The sequence below is a fragment of the Carcharodon carcharias genome, chromosome 34 (genome assembly GCF_017639515.1).
Source record: "Carcharodon carcharias isolate sCarCar2 chromosome 34, sCarCar2.pri, whole genome shotgun sequence".
Taxonomy (NCBI): domain Eukaryota; kingdom Metazoa; phylum Chordata; class Chondrichthyes; order Lamniformes; family Lamnidae; genus Carcharodon; species Carcharodon carcharias.
Window position 1 is genome coordinate 19,583,443 of NC_054500.1, and position 20,778 is coordinate 19,604,220.

General features: G+C 47.9%; 1 protein-coding gene across 1 annotated transcript in view; it reads left to right on the forward strand.

Moving 5' to 3' along the window:
• Window positions 1-405: 405 nt before the first annotated feature.
• LOC121272571 (HHIP-like protein 1) overlaps window positions 406-20,778 on the forward strand; it is a 34,179-nt gene continuing 13,806 nt past the window's right edge. The window contains exons 1-4 of the mRNA XM_041179220.1: window positions 406-672; window positions 8,253-8,899; window positions 9,831-9,974; window positions 18,032-18,360. Coding sequence (XP_041035154.1) covers window positions 406-672; window positions 8,253-8,899; window positions 9,831-9,974; window positions 18,032-18,360 — 1,387 coding nt within the window. The remainder of the gene's footprint in view (window positions 673-8,252; window positions 8,900-9,830; window positions 9,975-18,031; window positions 18,361-20,778) is intronic.

Here is a 20,778-nt window from a genome sequence, read left to right on the forward strand (position 1 = left end):
GAGGCAGGTGAGGAGGGAGACAGGAGATAGAGAGAGATGGAGTGAGAGACAGAGGAAAGAGAGACAGAGAGAGCGGTGAGAGAGACACAGAGAGAAAGGAGAGAGAGACACACACAGAGAAAGAGATAGAGAGACGCAGAGAGAGGTGACAGGCACAAAGGAGAGAGAGAGGGAGAAAGATACACAGAAGAGAGAAAAGAAACAGGGCAGGGAGACCAAGGCACAGAGAAAAACATAAGGATAGAAAATAAAGTGAGAGAGAGAAAAGCAGACAGAAAGAGACATAGAAGCAAAGGAGAAAAAACATCAGGAGAGAAAGAGATAAAAGAGAGAGAGGGGTTCACTCTCCATACAGTTGAGGTTTAAATCCCAACCTTCCTGTTCATAATGACATTCCTTGACGGGATGAATCGTTCTGTCAAGGGTAGCCTGATCCTTCTAATCATTTCTGTTCGAATGCCATCAGTTGCTTCACACCCCCAGTGCCTGGATTTCAAGCCTCCATTCAAACCCTCTGAGACCCTGTCGTTCTGCACAATGTACTCCACCTTCGGCTGCTGTGACGCTCGTATGGATTCTAAGATCGCTCGAAGATACCAGCACATTCTCGGCTTTTTCCATCCGTCAGGAGCCTCCATTTGTGCAAAGTATATTCAAGAACTTCTGTGTCAGGTGAGGGGGCTTGAGCTAATATGGTGGTGGGTGGGTTGGTAGGGGGGCGGGGGGGAGTTGTGTTTCAGGGTTTGGGATTAGAATCTCTGACTGGGGGGAATTGAGATTTGGAGGGGTTTGATTGTGAATTTCGGATTAAGTTTGTGATTTCTGATTGGCCTTTGCAAATTGTTGGTGTCTGACTGGAGTTTGAATTGGAATTCAGATTTGGGATGGCGATTGAAGACTGGGATTGGAATCAAGGATTTTGCTTTGAGAATGGGATTTTGGATTAGGATTTGGGGATTCTAATTGAGAATGCGGATCTCAGATTGGGATTGGGGGCTTCTGATTGGGAATTGGAATTTTGGATTTTGAATTGAGATTCAAATTAGGAATTTCTGATTGGGTTTTGAGATTTTGGATTAAAGATCACTGGCTGGGATTGGAGACTTCCAATAGGGAATGAATATTTTGGAATTTCTCATTGGGAAGTATGGATTGAGATTGGGAATTTCTGATTGTGTTTCGAGATTTTGGATTAAAGATCATTGACCTGGATTGGAGAATTCCAATTGGGAATGGAGATTTGGGAATTTCTCATTGAGAAGTTTAGATTGAGATTGGGAATTTCTGGCTGGCGGTTGGGGATTTTGGATTGGGGAATGGGAGTTTCTTTACCATGTGGATCAGTCCTTTCAGCCGTTGCTTTACTGACCTACAATGGGTTCTCCTCCCTGACCAACTGCGTAAAGTGCGATTGGCCCGGATTTGGTGATTCATCCACTTTGAGGTGTGGATTAAGGGGGAGATGGAAGGTCAGCTTCTCCCTGGAGTCAATTACCGCCAGGATTTATCAACGCAAAGCTTGGAGTTCATTGGGAGGTCAATTGTGGCAATCCCTCTTTAATCCTGATAATGAGAACCTTTCCTTTACCCCCGCACTCCCCCCACACACACTCAAATAGTTTCTGTTCAAGGGTCATTAGTCTGTGGAATTCTCTCCCCCAGAGACCAGTGGAGGGTGGGTCATTGAATATATTCACGGCTGAGGTAGACAGATTGTTGATCGACAAGGGAGTCAAGTGGGGGGCATACAGCAAAGTGGAGTTGAAGCCACAATCAGATCAGCCATGATCTTATTGAATGGTGGAGCAGGCCCGATGGGCCGAATGGCCTATTCAGAATCACAGAATGCAGAAGAGGCCCTTTGCCCATCGAGTCTGGACCGACATGTGAGAAACACCTGACCTACCTACCTAATCCCATTTACCAGCACTTGGCCCATAGCCTTGAATGTTATGACGGTGCCAAGTGCTCATCCAGGTACTTTTTAAAGGATGTGAGGCAACCCGCCTCCACCACCCTCCCAGGCAGCGCATTCCAGACCCTCACCACTCTCTGGGTAAAAAAGTTTTTCCTCACATCCCCCCTAAACCTCCTGCCCCTCACCTTGAATTTATGTCCCCTTGTGACTGACCCTTCAACTAAGGGGAACAGCTGCTCCCTATCCACCCTGTCCATGCCCCTCATAATCTTGTACACCTCGATCAGGTCGCCCCTCAGTCTTCTCTGCTCCAACGAAAACAACCCAAGTCTATCCAACCTCTCTTCATAACTTAAATGTTTCATCCCAGGCAACATCCTGGTGAATCTCCTCTGCACCCCCGTCCAGTGCAATCACATCCTTCCTATAATGTGGCGACCAGAACTGCACACAGTACTCCAGCTGTGGCCTCACCAAGGTTCTGTACAACTCCGACATGACCCCCCTACTTTTGTAATCTATGCCTCGATCGATAAAGGCAAGTGTCCCATTTGCCTTTTTCACCAACCCACTAACATGCCCCTCCACCTGCTCCTAATTCTTGCACTCTTGTGATATTTCTACCCATGCCCCAGTCTTGAAGGCGTGAACTCTTCCTGACGATAGGTGAACAGGTGACCCCTGCCAGTCCCCTACCCAATTGGTCAGTTTAAATATGTGAGTCGAAATGATGAGTCAAAGGGATATTTGGGATTGAAATACACCCGCATCACTCGTGCTATTTTGTCCTCACCCGATGTACATACACACTCCCACTCACTTGCATGTTTCACCCAGCAAATACGCTGATCACTGATCACAACTTTTATCCTTATCCTATCCTTAGGGTGTGGAGCCCAATTGTAACAATTGCCCTCTCCCCTCACAGAGACCAGCTGTTATGTTATCACATTAATATTTGTATAGAGCGAGGAGCTCATTTTTATGTGTATATTTATCCTGGGGTGCCACATTTCACTGTCATACTGCAGTCATGTGCCGAGTAACAATATGCCAGTCTACCAGCCGCATTGACAGCAGCAAGAATTACACTCAAAGCTCCAGCCTTTTGAATCTAACGTGTGACTATTTCGAACTCTGGGAACCAGAAAACATAACACCAGCAAACTCTGTAGGGGCCAGAGGTGTAAACTGGAACCTCAGGGTTTAGCTGGTCAGTTTCCTGTGCTTGAACCTCTCCCTCTGGCCCAGCTGATAGTCACCTGTCCTCATCTTCAAATTTTACTTTATAACGTTTCCATGAAGCAACTTTTGACATTGCAAAGGTGCTATACAAATGCAAGTTGTTTTTGCTGGCAGTTTAGAACAGCTCCACACTTAGTTGATGAGGAGACGCTGAGGTCCATTCCCTTGCCAACCCCTCCCCCTTTCATGTCCAGGCGCCCATCCCCAGTTGCTAAGCGCCATTCCATTCCCCATCCCAAGTCTCATTCTGCCATTCCCATGCTCAACCTATTCCCTCAGACCCACCCTCCATACCCACCCTCCATACCCACCCTCCATACCCACCCCCATACCCACCCTCCATACCCACCCCCATACCCACCCCCATACCCACCCCCATACCCACCCTCCATACCCACCCTCCATACCCACCCCATACCTACCCTCCATGCCCACCCTCCATGCCCACCCTCCATACCCACCCTCCATGCCCACCCTCCATGCCCACCCTCCATGCCCACCCTCCATACCCACCCTCCATACCCACCCTCCATGCCCACCCTCCATACCCACCCTCCATACCCACCCTCCATGCCCACCCTCCATGCCCACCCTCCATGCCCACCCTCCATACCCACCCCCATACCCACCCTCCATGTCCACCCCCATGCCCCCCCATGCCCACTCCCCATGCCCACCCTCCATGCTCACGCTCCATGTCCACCTCCATGTCCACCCCCATACCCTCCCTCCATGCCCACCCTCCGTGCCCACCCACAACCATTTTATTGCTCACCCCTCCACCTGTCATACCAACCCCACCCCCCTCACCCCTCCATAACTCCCATTCCCTTGCCCACACAAGCACCTGCTCTGCCATAGTCACAAGGTTCCAGGTTCAAGTCACACTCCAGGACATAAAGACATTGACACTCCCAGTGTGGTACTGAGGGAGTGCTAAACCATTGGAGGTGCTATCTTTTGGATGAGACATTAAACCGAGGCCTCACCTGCTTGCTCGGGGGGGGGGATGTAAAAGATCCCGTGACACCATTTTGAAGAAGAGCATTGGGGTTCTCCTTGGTGTCCTGGCCAATATTTATCCCTCAATCAACGTCACAAAAAAACAGACGATCTGGTCATTATTACGTTGCTGTTTGTGGGATCTTGCTGTGCGCAAATCGGCTGCTGCATTCCCCAAATTGCAACAGTCACTACACTTCAAAAGTGCTTCTTTGCCCTAAAGTTTCGAGATGTCCAGTGGCCGTGAAAGGTGTTATATAAATGCAAATCTTACTTTTTTGTGTGTGAGATTGGTAGATATGTGTTAACCGCAGGTATTAAGGGATATGGGGAAAAGGTGGGGATATGGAGATGGGTTGCAGATCAGCCCTGATCTCATTGAATGGCGGAACATGCTTGAGGGGCTGAATGGCCTCCTCCTGCTCCTATGCCCACTTCCCCCACTGCCCATCTCTCACCTCCGCACCCCCTCACCAGGGTTCCTTTGGCACTTTTGTGCTGGTTCAGGATATTTTCTATATCGTCACGGTACTTCAGCTATAACAAAGGGATTCCTGCAGACGCTGACTCACCCTTCTCTCCAGTTAACTCACTACCCCCCACCCAGGCTAGCGTTAAATGATGTAATTAGGTTTTGCCACATACTAGTGAGGGAAGCAAAGATGCATTTTTGAGGGATGGAGGTGGGTTTAATTTAATCATTAGCCTATGCTTTGAAAATGAATCATTTCAACCGGAAAAAAAATTAACTCTTCAGAGACTGTTTCAAGCCGATAAAAATGGAGCAAAAACAGGGAGAACAACAGAAATCAAGAAACAGGAGGCACCACAAACTTCCGTCATAATCAAAAACATTGCGCACAGAGTCACTGTTTATTCAGCAGGGTAAGGATTATTCACTGTGTAACTGTACAGAGTCACTGTTTATTCAGCAGAGTAAGGATCACTCACTATGCAACTGTACAGAGTCACTGTTTATTCAGCAGGGTAAGGATTACTCACTGTGTGACTGTACAGAGTCACTGTTTATTCAGGGTAAGGATCACTCACTATGTAACTGTACAGAATCACTGTTTATTCAGCAGGGTAAGGATTATTCACTGTGTAACTGTACAGAGTCACTGTTTATTCAGCAGGGTAAGGATTACTCACTATGTGACTGTACAGAGTCACTGTTTATTCAGGGTAAGGATCACTCACTGTGTAACTGTACAGAGTCACTGTTTATTCAGCAGGGTAAGGATTATTCACTGTGTAACTGTACAGAGTCACTGTTTATTCAGCAGGGTAAGGATTATTCACTGTGTAACTGTACAGAGTCACTGTTTATTCAGCAGGGTAAGGATCACTCACTGTGTAACTGTACAGAGTCACTGTTTATTCAGCAGGGTAAGGATTACTCACTGTGTGACTGTACAGAGTCACTGTTTATTCAGGGTAAGGATCACTCACTATGTAACTGTACAGAGTCACTGTTTATTCAGCAGGGTAAGGATTAGTCACTGTGTAACTGTACAGAGTCACTGTTTATTCAGCAGGGTAAGGATTACTCACTGTGTGACTGTACAGAGTCACTGTTTATTCAGGGTAAGGATCACTCACTGTGTAACTGTACAGAGTCACTGTTTATTCAGCAGGGTAAGGATTACTCACTGTGTGACTGTACAGAGTCACTGTTTATTCAGGGTAAGGATCACTCACTGTGTAACTGTACAGAGTCACTGTTTATTCAGCAGGGTAAGGATTAATCACTGTGTAACTGTACAGAGTCACTGTTTATTCAGCAGGGTAAGAATTATTCACTGTGTAACAGTACAGAGTCTCTGTTTATTCAGGGTAAGGATTATTCACTGTGTAACTGTACAGAGTCACTGTTTATTCAGCAGGGTAAGGATTATTCACTGTGTAACTGTACAGAGTCACTGTTTATTCAGCAGGGTAAGGATTAATCACTGTATAACTGTACAGAGTCACTGTTTATTCAGCAGGGTAAGGATTATTCACTGTGTAACTGTACAGAGTCACTGCTTATTCAGCAGGGTAAGGATCACACACTGTGTAACTGTACAGAGTCACTGTTTATTCAGCAAGGTCAGGATCACTCACTGTTTAACTGTACAGAGTCACTGTTTATTCAGCAGGGTAAGGATTATTCACTCTGTAACTGTACAGAGTCACTGTTTATTCAGCAGGGCAAGGATTATTCACTGTGTAACTGTACAGAGTCACTGTTTATTCAGCAGGGTAAGGATTATTCACTGTGTAACTGTACAGAGTCACTGCTTATTCAGCAGGGTAAGGATCACACACTGTGTAACTGTACAGAGTCACTGTTTATTCAGCAAGGTCAGGATCACTCACTGTTTAACTGTACAGAGTCACTGCTTATTCAGCAGGGTAAGAATCACTCACTGTGTAACTGTACAGAGTCACTGTTTATTCAGCAGGGTAAGAATCACTCACTGTGTAACTGTACAGAGTCACTGTTTATTCAGCAGAGTAAGGATTAGTCACTGTGTAACTGTACAGAGTCACTGTTTATTCAGCAGGGTAAGGATTATTCACTGTGTAACAGTACAGAGTCTCTGTTTATTCAGGGTAAGGATTATTCACTGTGTAACTGTACAGAGTCACTGTTTATTCAGCAGGGTAAGGATTATTCACTGTGTAACTGTACAGAGTCACTGTTTATTCAGCAGGGTAAGGATTAATCACTGTGTAACTGTACAAAGTCACTGTTTATTCAGCAGGGTATGGATTATTCACTGTGTAACTGTACAGAGTCACTGTTTATTCAGCAGGGTAAGAATCACTCACTGTGTAACTGTACAGAGTCACTGTTTATTCAGCAGGGTAAGAATCACTCACTGTGTAACTGTACAGAGTCACTGTTTATTCAGCAGGGTAAGGATTATTTACTCTGTAACTGTACAGAGTCACTGTTTATTCAGCAGGGTAAAGGTTATCACTGTATAACTGTGGATATATCCCAGATCTTGTTGAACCTCCAGCTCCCTGACACAGTAATCTGTACTGGAATACAATGTACGGCCAGCTCCAAGTTGCCTGATTCTGTGCATGAACTGGGACAGTCAGCAACAACAGGCTATTTGGCTATGGCAGGCGTTGAAGTTGAGCTCAAACCCATTCTCACCAGATACACGCAGAACTGGACTTTACTGGGAACTCCCAACTGATTCATTCACTAAGGAAAGAGCTGCTAAGACCATTTGTAGAATGTTTTCCTTATCCTCGGGGATATTGTGGTCACATTGTGGCCTGGTTCAGTGCTCTTCACAGCCCTGGCTGCATGCTGATTCCCAGAGAGTTAATGAGTGCTAATTCAGTCCCCTTTCCCCTGTTAGACAGTTGAAGTTCAGTGAGGAGCTTCTGAGTCAGAAGGTTGTGGATTCAAGTCCCACTCCTGCAATTTGAGCACATGATTGGGGCTGATGCTCCCAGTGCAGTACTGAGGGAGAGCTGCTCCTTTGGAGATGAGGCATTAAACTGCGATCCAGCCTGCCCTCATCTTGCGAGGGGTGGGGGGGGGGGTGGTTAAACATTTATAGCTGGAGCAAGGGAGTTTTCCCTAGTGCCCTTACCAATATTTTTCCCTTAACAAATTTAAACAAACACCAAATATCTGGTCGTTATCACAGTGCTGTGTGTGGGAGCTTGCTGTGCGCAAATTCACTGCTGCTTTTTCAACATTACAGCAGTGACTTCAAAATTACTTTCATTGCTTTTTTTTTTATTACCCGTTCATGGGATGTGGGTGTCACTGGCTGAGCCAGCGTTTATTGCCCATCCCCAATTGCCCTGGTTCAGAGGGCATTTTAAGAGTTAACCGCATTGCTGTGGGTCTGGAGTCACATGTAGGCCAGACCGGGTGACGATGGCAGATTTCCCTCCCTAAAGGGGCATGAGTGAACCAGGTGGGTGTTTATGACAGTCGGCAATGGTTTCACTGTCATCATCCATCTTTTAATTCTGGGTTTTTATTGGATTCGGAGTCTGTGAAACGCTTTAGGGCGTCCTGAGGTTGGGAAAGGCGCTATGTAAATGCATTTTTTCTTTCTTTGCTTAGAAATGCTCCCCGTTTGCGGCTCATTTGTACGACGCTGAAGATGCCAACACGCCGGTTCGGTTGTTGCCAGGGCTCTGCGCCGGTTACTGCACCGACTTCTGGAAGCGCTGCCGCTCGACTCTCAGCCTCCTGACCGGGGACCAGCGGACGATGGAACTGGAGTCGGACCGGGAGAAGTTCTGTGGCTACTTGGAGCTCCGGGACCTCGAATACTGCTACCCCAACGTCCTGTCAAGCAACCGTCTCAACGCCAACCTGGGGGCAGTGCGGGCTGACCCCCAGGGCTGCCTCCAGCTCTGCCTGAAGGAGGTGGCCAACCAGCTCCGCAACCCAGTGGCCATGTTGCACGCCAACGACGGGACTCACCGCTTCTTCATAGCCGAGCAGGTGGGCCTGGTCTGGGTCTACTTAGTCAACGGGTCGAAGGTCAGTCGGCCCTTCCTCAACCTGACTGAGGCCGTGCTGACCTCGCCCTGGCTTGGGGACGAGAGGGGCTTCCTGGGCATGGCCTTTCACCCCAACTTCAAGAGGAGCGGCAAAGTCTACGTTTATTATTCCATCTTCTCCAGGAAGGCGGAGAGAATCCGCATCAGCGAGTTCCACCTGCTGCCTAGCAACATGAATGCTCTGGACCACACATCAGAAAGGTCAGAGGGCCAGTGCCTCTTAAAGGGACAACACACGTGTAACAGGCCCACAATTTAAAGGACACAACCTCCTGCCTAATTTAATAATTAATCCCTCTTTCCAAATGTTTGATATTTTTTCCTTTAAATTAGTCCCCCACACACACTGACTCTTACTGAGGTACGGGTCCCACACACACTGATTCTCACTGGGGTACAGGTTCCACACACACCGACTCTAAATGGGGTACGGGTCCCACACACACTGACTCTCACTGGGGTACAGGTTCCACACACACACTGATTCTCACTGGGGTACAGGTTCCACACACACTGACTCTCAATGGGGTACGGGTCCCACACACACTGACTCTCAATGGGGTATGGGTCCCACACACACTGATTCTCACTGGGGTACAGGTTCCACACACACCGACTCTCTATGGGGTACGGGTCCCACACACACTGACTCTCACTTGGGTACGGGTCCCACACACACTGACACTCACTGGGGAATGGGTTCCACACACACTGACTCTCAATGGGGAATGGGTTCCACACACACTGGCTCTCAATGGGGTACGGGTCCCACACACACTGATTCTCACTGGGGAATGGGATCCACACACACACTGGCTCTCAATGGGGTACAGGTTCCACGGGGATACCTGCACACACACGGATACCCGGGACACCAGGGATACCTGTACCCACAGGGACACCTGTCCACTGAGATACCTGCACACACAGGGTTCCTGGCTCATATTTGCGCCTCCCTAGCCCTGCAACATTGAGACTAATTTAGCAGCCCCTTCAATCACAGCTTGTCCAAGGATGACCATTCAAAACTTTGATGTTCCCCGGACGGATTGGCTCAGAGTGTTAGTACATTCCCAGCTAATCTCCTCTGGGCTGAGTTCACAGGAATTTAATCGAATCTTTCCCTGGGCAGGGTGATTCTGGAGGTACTGGAACCTGCTTCAAATCACAATGGGGGACAGCTGTTGTTTGGAAGCGATGGATATCTCTACATCTTCACCGGAGATGGGGGTCGAGCTGGAGATCCATTCGGGAAGTTTGGAAACGCACAGAACAAGTAGGTTTCACACTGTGTGTGTGCGAGAGCGAGTGAGAGAGGCGATTGTGCGGAACAAAGAGAGTGTGTGTGTGTGTGTATCTGAGAGTATGTGTGAGAGACAGTGTGTGTAAGAGAGAGAGAGATAGAATGTGAGAGAGAGAGAGAGTGTGTGAGTGTGAGGAAAAGAGAGAGTGCATGTGTGAGCGAGAGTGTGTGAGAGAAAGAGTGGGTGAGAGTGTCTGTGAGAGAGAGTGTGTGAGAGAGAGTGTGTGAGTGTGAGGAAAAGAGTGAGTGTGTGTGTGTAAGAGAAAGTGAGAGAGAGAGTGTGTGTGAGAAAGAGTGGGTGAGAGAAAAAGTGTCTGTGAGAGAGGGTGTGAGAGAGAGAGAGTGTCTGTGAGAGAGGGTGTAGGAGAGAGGGCGTGTGTGTGAGTGTCTGTGAATGTGAGTGTGCATGTGTGAGTGTGTGTGTGTGCGTGTGAGAGGGAGCGTCTGTGTGTGTGAATGTGAGTATGCATGTGTGAGAGTGTGTGTATGTGTGTGTGTGTGTGTGTGTGTGTGTGAGAGAGAGGGAGGGAGTGTCTGTGTGTGCATGTGTTAGTATGCTGTGCTGCCCTTTAACTGTGGGAAGCTCACTCTCTATCGCTCAGTGCAGTTTGGTGACAGTCTGTGTTTCTTTCTTCACTTTTATTAATTCTGGTGGATTTGTCATATTTGCTATTAGTTTTTCCCGTGTTTTGGTGTGTGTGTGTGCTCTTTTAGAATGCAGGGAAGTTTCACCATGTGATGCACAATGTAGCATTCTGCTGCTAAAGGATCTCACCTGAGAATATAGGAACAGGAGGAGTCCATTCAGCCCCTCAAACCCATCCTGCCATTCAATGGCTGAATTCTAACTTAACTGATAACCGTAACTCGCTAGCCAAACAAAACTCTATCAATCTCAATTTTGACATTTTGAATTGACCTCCCAGCCTCAGCTGCTTTTTCTGGCGGGAGATCAGGCAGTGGGGAGGTCGGGGGGAGAGAGTTCCAGATTTCCAATGCCTCATGTGTGAAGGAATGTCTCCTGACATTACCCCCAAGGCTCTAGTTTTAAAGATTTATCTATGGATCACTGGGCAGTCACTCTCTCTGTCTCTCTTTGTCTCTCTCCCTCTCTGTGTCTGTCTCTCTCTTTCCGCTAAAGTGTTTAATCATCGGAGGATACAGAATTTTAAACGACAAACTTAACTCCAATTTTCTTCTGATTAAAATTCTACCTAGGATGCCACTGGGAGTGGTGATTGGGTGAGGGTATGTTGGCTCTACTGGTCATTGGGACTGGGGGTGGGGAGCTATTAAAGTTAGTGATGGAACCTGGCATTAATTCATTTAAAACAAAAACAAAAGTACCTGGAAAAACTCAGCAGGTCTGACAGCATCTGCGGAGAGGGATACAGTTAACGTTTCGAGTCTGAATGACCCTTCATCAGAACTAAGACTAAGACATATAGAAATGAGATGAAATATATGCTGGTAGAAGGTAGAAGCTACCAGCTTATATTTCATCTCATTTCTATATGTCTTAGTTCTGATGAAGAGTCATACGGACTCGAAACGTTAACTGTATCCCTCTCCGCAGATGCTGTCAGACCTGCTGAGTTTATCCAGGTATTTTTGTTTTTGTTCTAGATTTCCAGCATCCGCAGTATTTCGCTTTTATCTTTAGTGATTAATTAATTTAATCTGGCTGTTCCAAGAGTCAGTGGGGAATCTGGATTCTGTGGGGGAGGGGAGGGGATTGAGTTAAACCGCACCAGAGAAAGAGAGAGTTCCCCCTGGTACCCTGCTCAAAATTCACCCCTTACCCAACACCTTAGCCAGGTGATCCGGTCCCATATCTCACAGCTTGCCAGGGTAGCTTCTGCAAGGCTGGAGCGTCTAGAACATGGTGGGGCCAGAGGGCTGTCGGTGGGGGGGCACAGTCTCAGGATAAGGGGTCGGCCATTTTAGGACTGACATGGAGAGAAATTTCTTCCCTCGGAGGGTTGTGAGTCTTTGGAATTCTCTACCCCGGAGAAGCTGTGGATGCTCAGTCATTGGGTATCTCCAAGACCGAGATCAACAGATTTTTGGATTCTAAGGGAATCGAGGGATATGAGAATGTGGAGTTGATATAGAAGATAAGCCATGATCGTATTGAATAATGGAGCAGGCTTGAGGGGCCGAATGCTCCTACTCCTTATGTTTGCCTGTTTTTTTTTGGATATCTGTGGGATCTTGCTGTGCGTAAATTGGTTGCTACGTTTCCTATATTTAAACAGTGACTACAGTTCAACAAGTACTTCATTGGCTGTAAAATGCTTTGGGACATCCTGAGGTTGTGAAAGACGCTTTCTAAATGCAAGTTCTTCCTTTCATTATACTCGAATCTGATTGGCTGGTTTTCAGTGGGATGCGGTGTGCAGGATACGGGGGAGTATTCTGGAGGATCAGATGGGGGAGTCAGCGACGAGGCGGAGAGAAGCATTATGGGAGACTCGGCAGATCCGGGGGTAAAACTCAACTTGGTTGGAGAAGGGGTCGGGGGGGTAGGCCTCTGGAGCAAAGACACTCACTTGAGGAAATGAGGGGGAGGGCACGAGGGTGGAAGTGGGGGATGGAAGCTGAGGGAATGAGGGAGGGAGGACAAGGGGAGAATGAGGGAGGTGGGGTAAGGAGGGAATAAGGGCAGGAGAGCACTCAAGGGGGATGGGAGAGGACAATTGATAGTGTAACGTTAATTGTAATTAAGATTAAGGATAAACAGGTAGAGGATACTGATTAAGTATCTTGAGCACATATAAAGAGAGACTGCCCCAGAAATGATATTTTAATCTAGTTTGTTAAGTTTCCTTTAAAGTTAAGATTTTTGTAACAGTGCCTCTTTAAGGAGCTGTTAATCAGTTAATTTGTTAGTAACGTATAAGATTCTGAGGGGTCTTGACAGGGTGGATGTGAAGAGGGCGTTTCCTCTTGTGGGAGAATTTAGAACTAGGGGTCACTGTTTAAAAATAAGGGGTCGCCCATTTAAAACAGAGATGAGGTGAAATTTTTTCTCCGAGGGTCATGAGTCTTTGGAACTCTCTTCCTGAAAAGGTGGTGGAAGCAAAGTCTTTGAATATTTTTAAGGCCGAGGTGGATAGATTCTCGGTAAGCGAGAGGTTATCGGGGGTAGGAAGGTTTAAGGTTGCTATCAGGTCAGCCACAATCTTATTAAATGGCGGAGCGTGTTCGAGGGGCCGAATAGCCTCCTCCTGCTCCTTGTTCGTATGTTCGTAATTTCATGATTAGTCCATTGGTTTATTTTATTGGTAAAGTCAAAAATGTATGAAGAGACAGTTGCTCCTTTAAGGGCCTGTTAATTATTTAATTAGTTAATTTGTTCATTTGTTCAATTGTTCTACTCGAAAGAGTATAAAGAGGCACACCCCAGAAACGATATTTTGTTCTAATTTGTTAAGTTTAATTTTGTTCCTGATTTTATGTTAGTGCCCCTTTAAGGGGCTGTTAATTAAGTAATTAGTTTACTTGTTATTTAATTAGTATACTCAAACAAGTAAAAAGAGAGATGGCTGGGACATGGTGTTAGTAGGAAGGAGGCGGACATATGTAATGCTGCGTTCTGTAAATAAACCAGTTATCAAGGAATAGATTTGCGTTTCAGTTTCATACTTTTGGTTTGGGATCTTTTTATCAGGAATGAGGGAGGGAGGAGGAGGGAGAGAATGAGGAAGGAAGTGGGTTAGGAGAACATGGGTTGGGGGGGATGAGCACTTGAGGAGGGATGGGAGAGAATAAGGGGGAGGAAGGATGAGGGGGAATGAGGAGAGGAGAGCAATAGATGGGGGAATGAGGGAGGAGGAACACTTGGCGAGAGAATTGAAGCAGAGCTGTTCAGGGAGGAGGGGAAGGGGTATGGGACAGTGAGCGAGGTGCACTTTAACACCTCACAATTTCGGCCACGGCTTGAGTTGTTGCCCTCAGAACTCAAAATCTTTCTCCTTTGGTTTTAACCTTTGATGGAGAGAGAGAGCTGCTGATATTTCCAGCTCTAACCAAAACCATATGAGGGAGAGAGAGAGCAATATTACTTGTCTAAAATAGAAAACAAAATCTTTCCTGTGTGCTGAAAATGGTAAATTAAATCCAGTTAAAGAGTGAAAATAGCAGCAAAAGAGAATTTCAGGGGCTAGGAGAACATGTAGGCACTGTCAGCAGCTTATTAACCAAAGGAGGCATCCCACAAAGGAGATGCTGGTTCAAGAATCTTAGTTCACCTTTAGCCATCCTGATAGTTGCTTAATATAATTGTTACCTTGTGCCCCCCTACCACCCCCGCTCTCGAATCTCTGTAACCTCCGCCAGCCCTACAACTCTCTGGGATCTCAGTGCCCCTCCCCCCAATTCTGACCTGTTATCCACCCGCATGTCTTAAAGCCTACCAGACCAAGATCTGGGCCATCTAATATCTCATAAGAGTTTTGCCTGTGGACACCTTGGGATGTTTACTATGTCAAAGACGATTTCATTACCGAGAGTAGCTTTTCTTAAATTATGAATTTAAATTGAATTGAATTTGAACTCCACCAGCTGCTGCAGTGAGATTTGAACCCTTGTCCCCAGAGCGCTAGCCTCTGGGATCACTAGTCCAGTGACATTCCCATTATGCTACCCTTTTCCCCCTGCTGTTCCTGTAGGTAAGCTCTTAATAGGCAATAGAACATCTAAGCTTTCTCACTGTGATACAAACCCCCTGTAAAAGACACCGCTCAATTCCTAAACATTTTCCCTCTCCCTGTCGGTTTTCCCTGTGGTGGGGGATACAGAGTGTGAGAGACGCCAAGGAAGGAGGTGGAGAATGTGCTGATGGAAGGGGTCAGGCTGCAGGTTTCAAATGGAATTCCTTTCCGCTGGGTGTTTGTGAGGCACTTGGCAATCACAGAGCAGAGAATAAAGCGAAAAGAAAAATAAATCGCTCCAGACCTTGCTGAGTCAGAGTCTGAAATCTCTTGGGAATCTGGCTCTGGGTGCATGTGGAAAGGGTAAATCTGGCATCCCCTTTCATCGTCCATCACTCCTCAAGGGCCAACTGCAAATAGTCGCCATGGTAACAAGGCCTTTCCTGAGTAGGCCTCAGGCTTACAGCCTGGATATGGAATGCGTAACAAGACATCCCTCTTGATGTATATTACTCAATGCAATCCCTCGCTCACCTTCACAGATCCCGGGCACCCCAACTCTCCCCGGCCTTTTTTTTCCCCACTTCTGACCAGAATTTGGCACATTGGCAGAAACTCTGCCACGTTTAATTTCCTTTCCATTTGCCTTTTAATCCAAACTGTTAGGCATCACTGTCACTAGAAGCAGTGAGACCTCTGCTGTTATACCTCCGCAGCCACTCATGACTGGCACAAGTTATTGTTTGAGGGGCACCAGGGCCTCTCTCTGTCCCTCACAGTCCTGGACTCTTCCAGCTTCCTGTGCCAGAGACCTGGGCCAAGTGCCACTGGGAAATGGTGCCAAGGCTAACACTGAACTTACCCACTATTTATCCAGCTTGCCCAGTGTGAAAGAACTTATATCTTTCATTATTTACATTCTCATGTTTATTCCAAGCTTTTCTCAAAAATTCCGAGCACTCTCTCCATTTCTAATGAGTTTTACATCTGTCAAGTTTGTTAGATACATCCATAGAATAAAATATTGTTCACCCCTCCCATCAAACACTCCCAGGACAGGTACAGCACAGGGTTAGATACAGAGTAAAGCTTCCTCTACACTGTCCCCGTCAAACACTCCCAGGGCAGGTACAGCACAGGGTTAGATACAGAGTAAAGCTCCCTCTACACTGTCCCCATCAAACACTCCCAGGACAAGTACAGCAAGGGGTTAGATACAGAGTAAAGCTCACTCTACACTGTCCCCATCAATCACTCCCAGGACAAGTACAGCAAGGGGTTAGATACAGAGTAAAGCTCCCTCTACACTGTCCCCATCAAACACTCCCAGGACAGGTACAGCACGGGGTTAGATACAGAGTAAAACTCCCTCTACACTGTCCCCATCAAACACTCCCAGGACAGGTACAGCACGGGGTTAGATACAGAGTAAGGCTCCCTCTACACTGTCCCCATCAAACACTCCCAGGACAGGTACAGCACGGGGTTAGATACAGAGTAAAACTCCCTCTACACTGTCCCCATCAAACACTCCCAGGACAGGTACAGCACGGGGTTAGATACAGAGTAAAGCTCACTCTACACTGTCCCCATCAAACACTCCCAGGACAGGTACAGCACGGGGTGAGATACAGAGTAAAGCTCACTCTACACTGTCCCCATCAAACACTCCCAGGGCAGGTACAGCACGGGGTTAGATACAGAGTAAAGCTCCCTCTACACTGTCCCCATCAAACACTCCCAGGGCAGGTACAGCACTGACCAAGCGACAATGAAGGGTGCTGAAGCCAAATGCAGAGGCCAAGTCACCACCAATGTTGGGAATGGAATGTGGGATCCTCATGATCTCCATCTTCATGACAGCACCTTCCAAACCCACGACTTCTACCACGTGGAAGGACAAGGGCAGCAGACACCACCACCTGGAGGTTCCCATCCAAGTCACTCACCATCCTGACTTGGAAATATATCAGCTGTTCCTTCAATGTCGCTGGGTCAAAATCCTGGAACTCCCTCCCTAACAGCGCTGTAGGTGTACCTACACCACATGGACTGCAGCGGCTCAAGAAGGCAGCTCACCACCACCTTCTCAAGGGGCAACTAGGGATGGGCAATAAATGCTGGCCCAATCAGTGCCACCTAAATTTCCAAAATGAATGATAAGAGAAAGAACTCGCATTTATATAGCATCTTTCATGACCTCAGGATGTCTCAAAGAGCTTTACAGCCAATGAATTACTTTTTGAAGTGTAGCCACTGTTGTGTTGTAGGAAATACGGCAGCCAACTTGCACACAGCAAGATCCCATCAACAGCAATGTGAGAATGGTCAGATAATCTTTTTTACTGCTGTTAGCTCAGGGTAAATATTGGTCAGGACACCAGGGAGAACTCCCCTACCCTTTTTCAAAATAGCGAACGTGGAACCTTTTCTTTAGAGGGCAGTTGAGGTCCCAGTTATTCATCTGATCTAAAAGATGGCACCTCAGACAGTGTCGCATTCTTGCATGACTGTAGTGGGTGTGTCAGCCTAGAGTGGGATTTGAACCCATGATCCACTGACTCAGAGATGAGAGTGCAACCCACTGAGTCATGTTCAACGCATGCTCGTGAGTCATAATAGTATAGAGTCATTACAACACAGGAGGCCATTCGGCACCATTGAATCCATGCTGACTCTCGACAGAACAATCCGGTCAGTCCCATTCCCACTGCTCTATCCCCGTATCCCTGCAAGTTTATTTCCCTCCAGTGCACGTCCGATTTCCTTTTGAAATCATTCATCGTCTCCACTTCCACCGCCCCTCGTGGGCAGCGAGTTCCAGGTCATCACGACTCACTCTGTAAAAACAGTTCTTCCTCACATCTTGCCCAAAACCTTAAATCTATGTAACCCCCCACCCCCACCCCCACCCCAGTCCTTGTATCAACAACTCGTGGCAGCAGCTTCTCTTTGTCTACCTTATCCAAACCTCCCATCATCTTGTCCACCTCCATCGAATCTACCCTCAGTCTCCTTCGCTCCAAGGAGAACAACCCCAGCTTCTCCAACCTAACCCATTAATGAAAATCCCTCACCCCTGGGGCCATTCTGGTAAATCTCCTCCGCACCCTCTCAAGGACCCTCACATTCCTTCCCAAAGTGCGGTGGCCAGAATTGGACACAATGCCCCAAGCTGGGCCCTGACCCAGAGCTTGGGAAAGATGCAGTGTAACTTTCCTGATTTGTACTCAATTTTCTATTTATGAAGTCCAAGATCTCACATGCTCTCATTATGTCCGGCCACCTTCAAAGATCGATGCCCTGGCAGCCCCCTTGCCCGGTTCCTTCTGTCCTCACTGGTCTAATGTGTTTCTCCACCCCACCCCGCCACAGGTCATCCCTGCTGGGGAAGGTGCTGCGCATTGACGTCAACCACAACGACCACGGACCCCCCTATCGGATTCCAGCGGACAACCCGTTTGTGGGGGAGAGGGGCGCGCGCCCCGAGGTCTACGCCTATGGAGTGCGGAACATGTGGCGGTGCTCGGTGGACCGCGGTGACCCGGCGACCGGCGTCGGGAGGGGGCGCCTGTTCTGCGGCGATGTGGGCCAGAACAAGTTCGAGGAGGTGGACATCATCCAGAAAGGGGGCAACTACGGCTGGAGGGCCAAGGAGGGTTTCTCCTGCTATGACAAGAAGCTCTGCGCCAACTCGTCTCTGAGTGAGTCACACTTCCATTGGAGTTTGGTGTTTTCTTCCCCTCCCAAAGTGGATATTGACCCCACTCAGTCAACCGATGATCTGGAAGTCGAGGTGGGGGCTTGGGGAAAACTGATGGCCAATGAGTCGGTGGGGGGGGGGCCTCGGGCATCATTGGCAGCATGGTCAGCCAATGAGTTGAAGTGGAGGGCAGTGTTTGTGGAATAGTGACAGCACTGTCAGCCAATGAAATGAGCTGGAGGGTGGGACCTGTGGAACAGTGACAGCACTGTCAGCCAATGAAATGAGCTGGAGGGTGGGACCTGTGGAACAGTGACAGCACTGTCAGCCAATGAAATGAGCTGGAGGGTGGGACCTGTGGAACAGTGACAGCACTGTCAGCCAATGAAATGAGCTGGAGGGTGGGCCCTATAGAATAGTGACAGCACTGTCAGCCAATGAAATGAGCTGGAGGGTGGGACCTGTGGAACAGTGACAGCACTGTCAGCCAATGAAATGAGCTGGAGGGTGGGCCCTATAGAATAGTGACAGCACTGTCAGCCAATGAAATGAGCTGGAGGGTGGGCCCTATAGAATAGTGACAGCACTGTCAGCCAATGAAATGAGCTGGAGGGTGGGCCCTATAGAATAGTGACAGCACTGTCAGTCATACAGACTCGAAACGTTAACTCTGTTTCTCTCTCCACAGCTGCTGCCCGACCTGAGTTTTTCCAGCGTTTTCTGTTTTTGTTGCAAATTTCCAGCATCTGCAGTATTTTGCTTTTATCTGCCAGCCAATGAGTTTTGACAGAGGTGGGACTTGGGCAATATTGACAGCATGTTTGGCCAATGAGTCGAGGTGAAGGCGGGACTTGGGGAATTCTCATGTCATGGTCGTCCAATGAGTTGGAAGCTGGGGCAGGTCAAGAGACTCCCTGAGCCGATGATCCAAACTCCAGTGTCTGGTTCTGGATGATTATTCCCTCTGATTGGTGGGGGAATCACCCCATCATCTGTTGTGTGACTGCGTCAATACTGGTCTGGACTAATGATTCTGAGACATGAGTTCAAATCTCACCAGGGCAACTGAGGAAATTTAAATTTAATTAATAAGTTATTCTGGGATATGAAGCTAGTCTCAGTAACGGTCACCATGAAACTATCATCGATTGTCGTAAAAACCCATCTGGTTCACTAATGTCCATTAGGGGAAGGAAATCTGCCATCCTTACCCAGTCTGGCCTACATGTGACTCCAGGCCCACAGCAATGGGGTTGACTCTTAACCGCCCCCTGAAATGGCCGAGCAAGACACTCAGTTCAAGGGCAATTAGGAATGGGCAATAAATGCTGGCGTTACCAGCTGAGCTTTGGTGACATGCGCCAGTGTGCTTCGACACACACACACAAACACACCCACATCAACGCACACACCCTGACACACACACACACAAACACACCCACATCAACGCACACACCCTGACACACACACACACAAATACACCCACATCAACGCACACACACACACACACACACATCCACATCAACGCATACACACACACACACACAAACACACACACACAGAGACAGACAGGCACACACACACCCCGACACACACACACACAAACACACCCACATCAACGCACACACCCTGACACACACACACACAAACACACCCACATCAACGCACACACCCTGACACACACACACACAGACAGAGACAGACAGGCACACACACACACCCCGACACACACACACACACCCCCACACATGAACACGCCCTGACACACACACACACACGTACACACACACAGAGACATACCAACACACACACGCATGCACACCGACACACACACCAACACACGTACACACACACCAACACACGTACACACACAGAGACACACCAACACACACACACACACACACGCATGCACACCGACACACACACCAACACGCATGCACACCAACACACACACCAACACACATACACACACAGAGACACACCGACACACACACACACACACACACACGCACCCCAACACACACATCAACACACGTACACACACAGAGACACACCGACACACACACACACACAAGCACCCCGACACACACACCAACACACGTACACACACACACAGAGACACACCGACACACACACACACATACGCATGCACACCGACACACACACCAACACACATACACACACAGAGACACACCGACACACGTACACACACACAGAGACACACTGACACACACACTCAAACACAACCACATCAACGCACACACCCTGACACACATGCACACAGACGCACACACACCCAGACATACACACGCACAGACAGACACGCACACACACACATTGACACACGTACACACATCAACACAGACACACAAACACTCACACGCACACCAACAGCAACTGCATAGCAATCAGGAGAGGA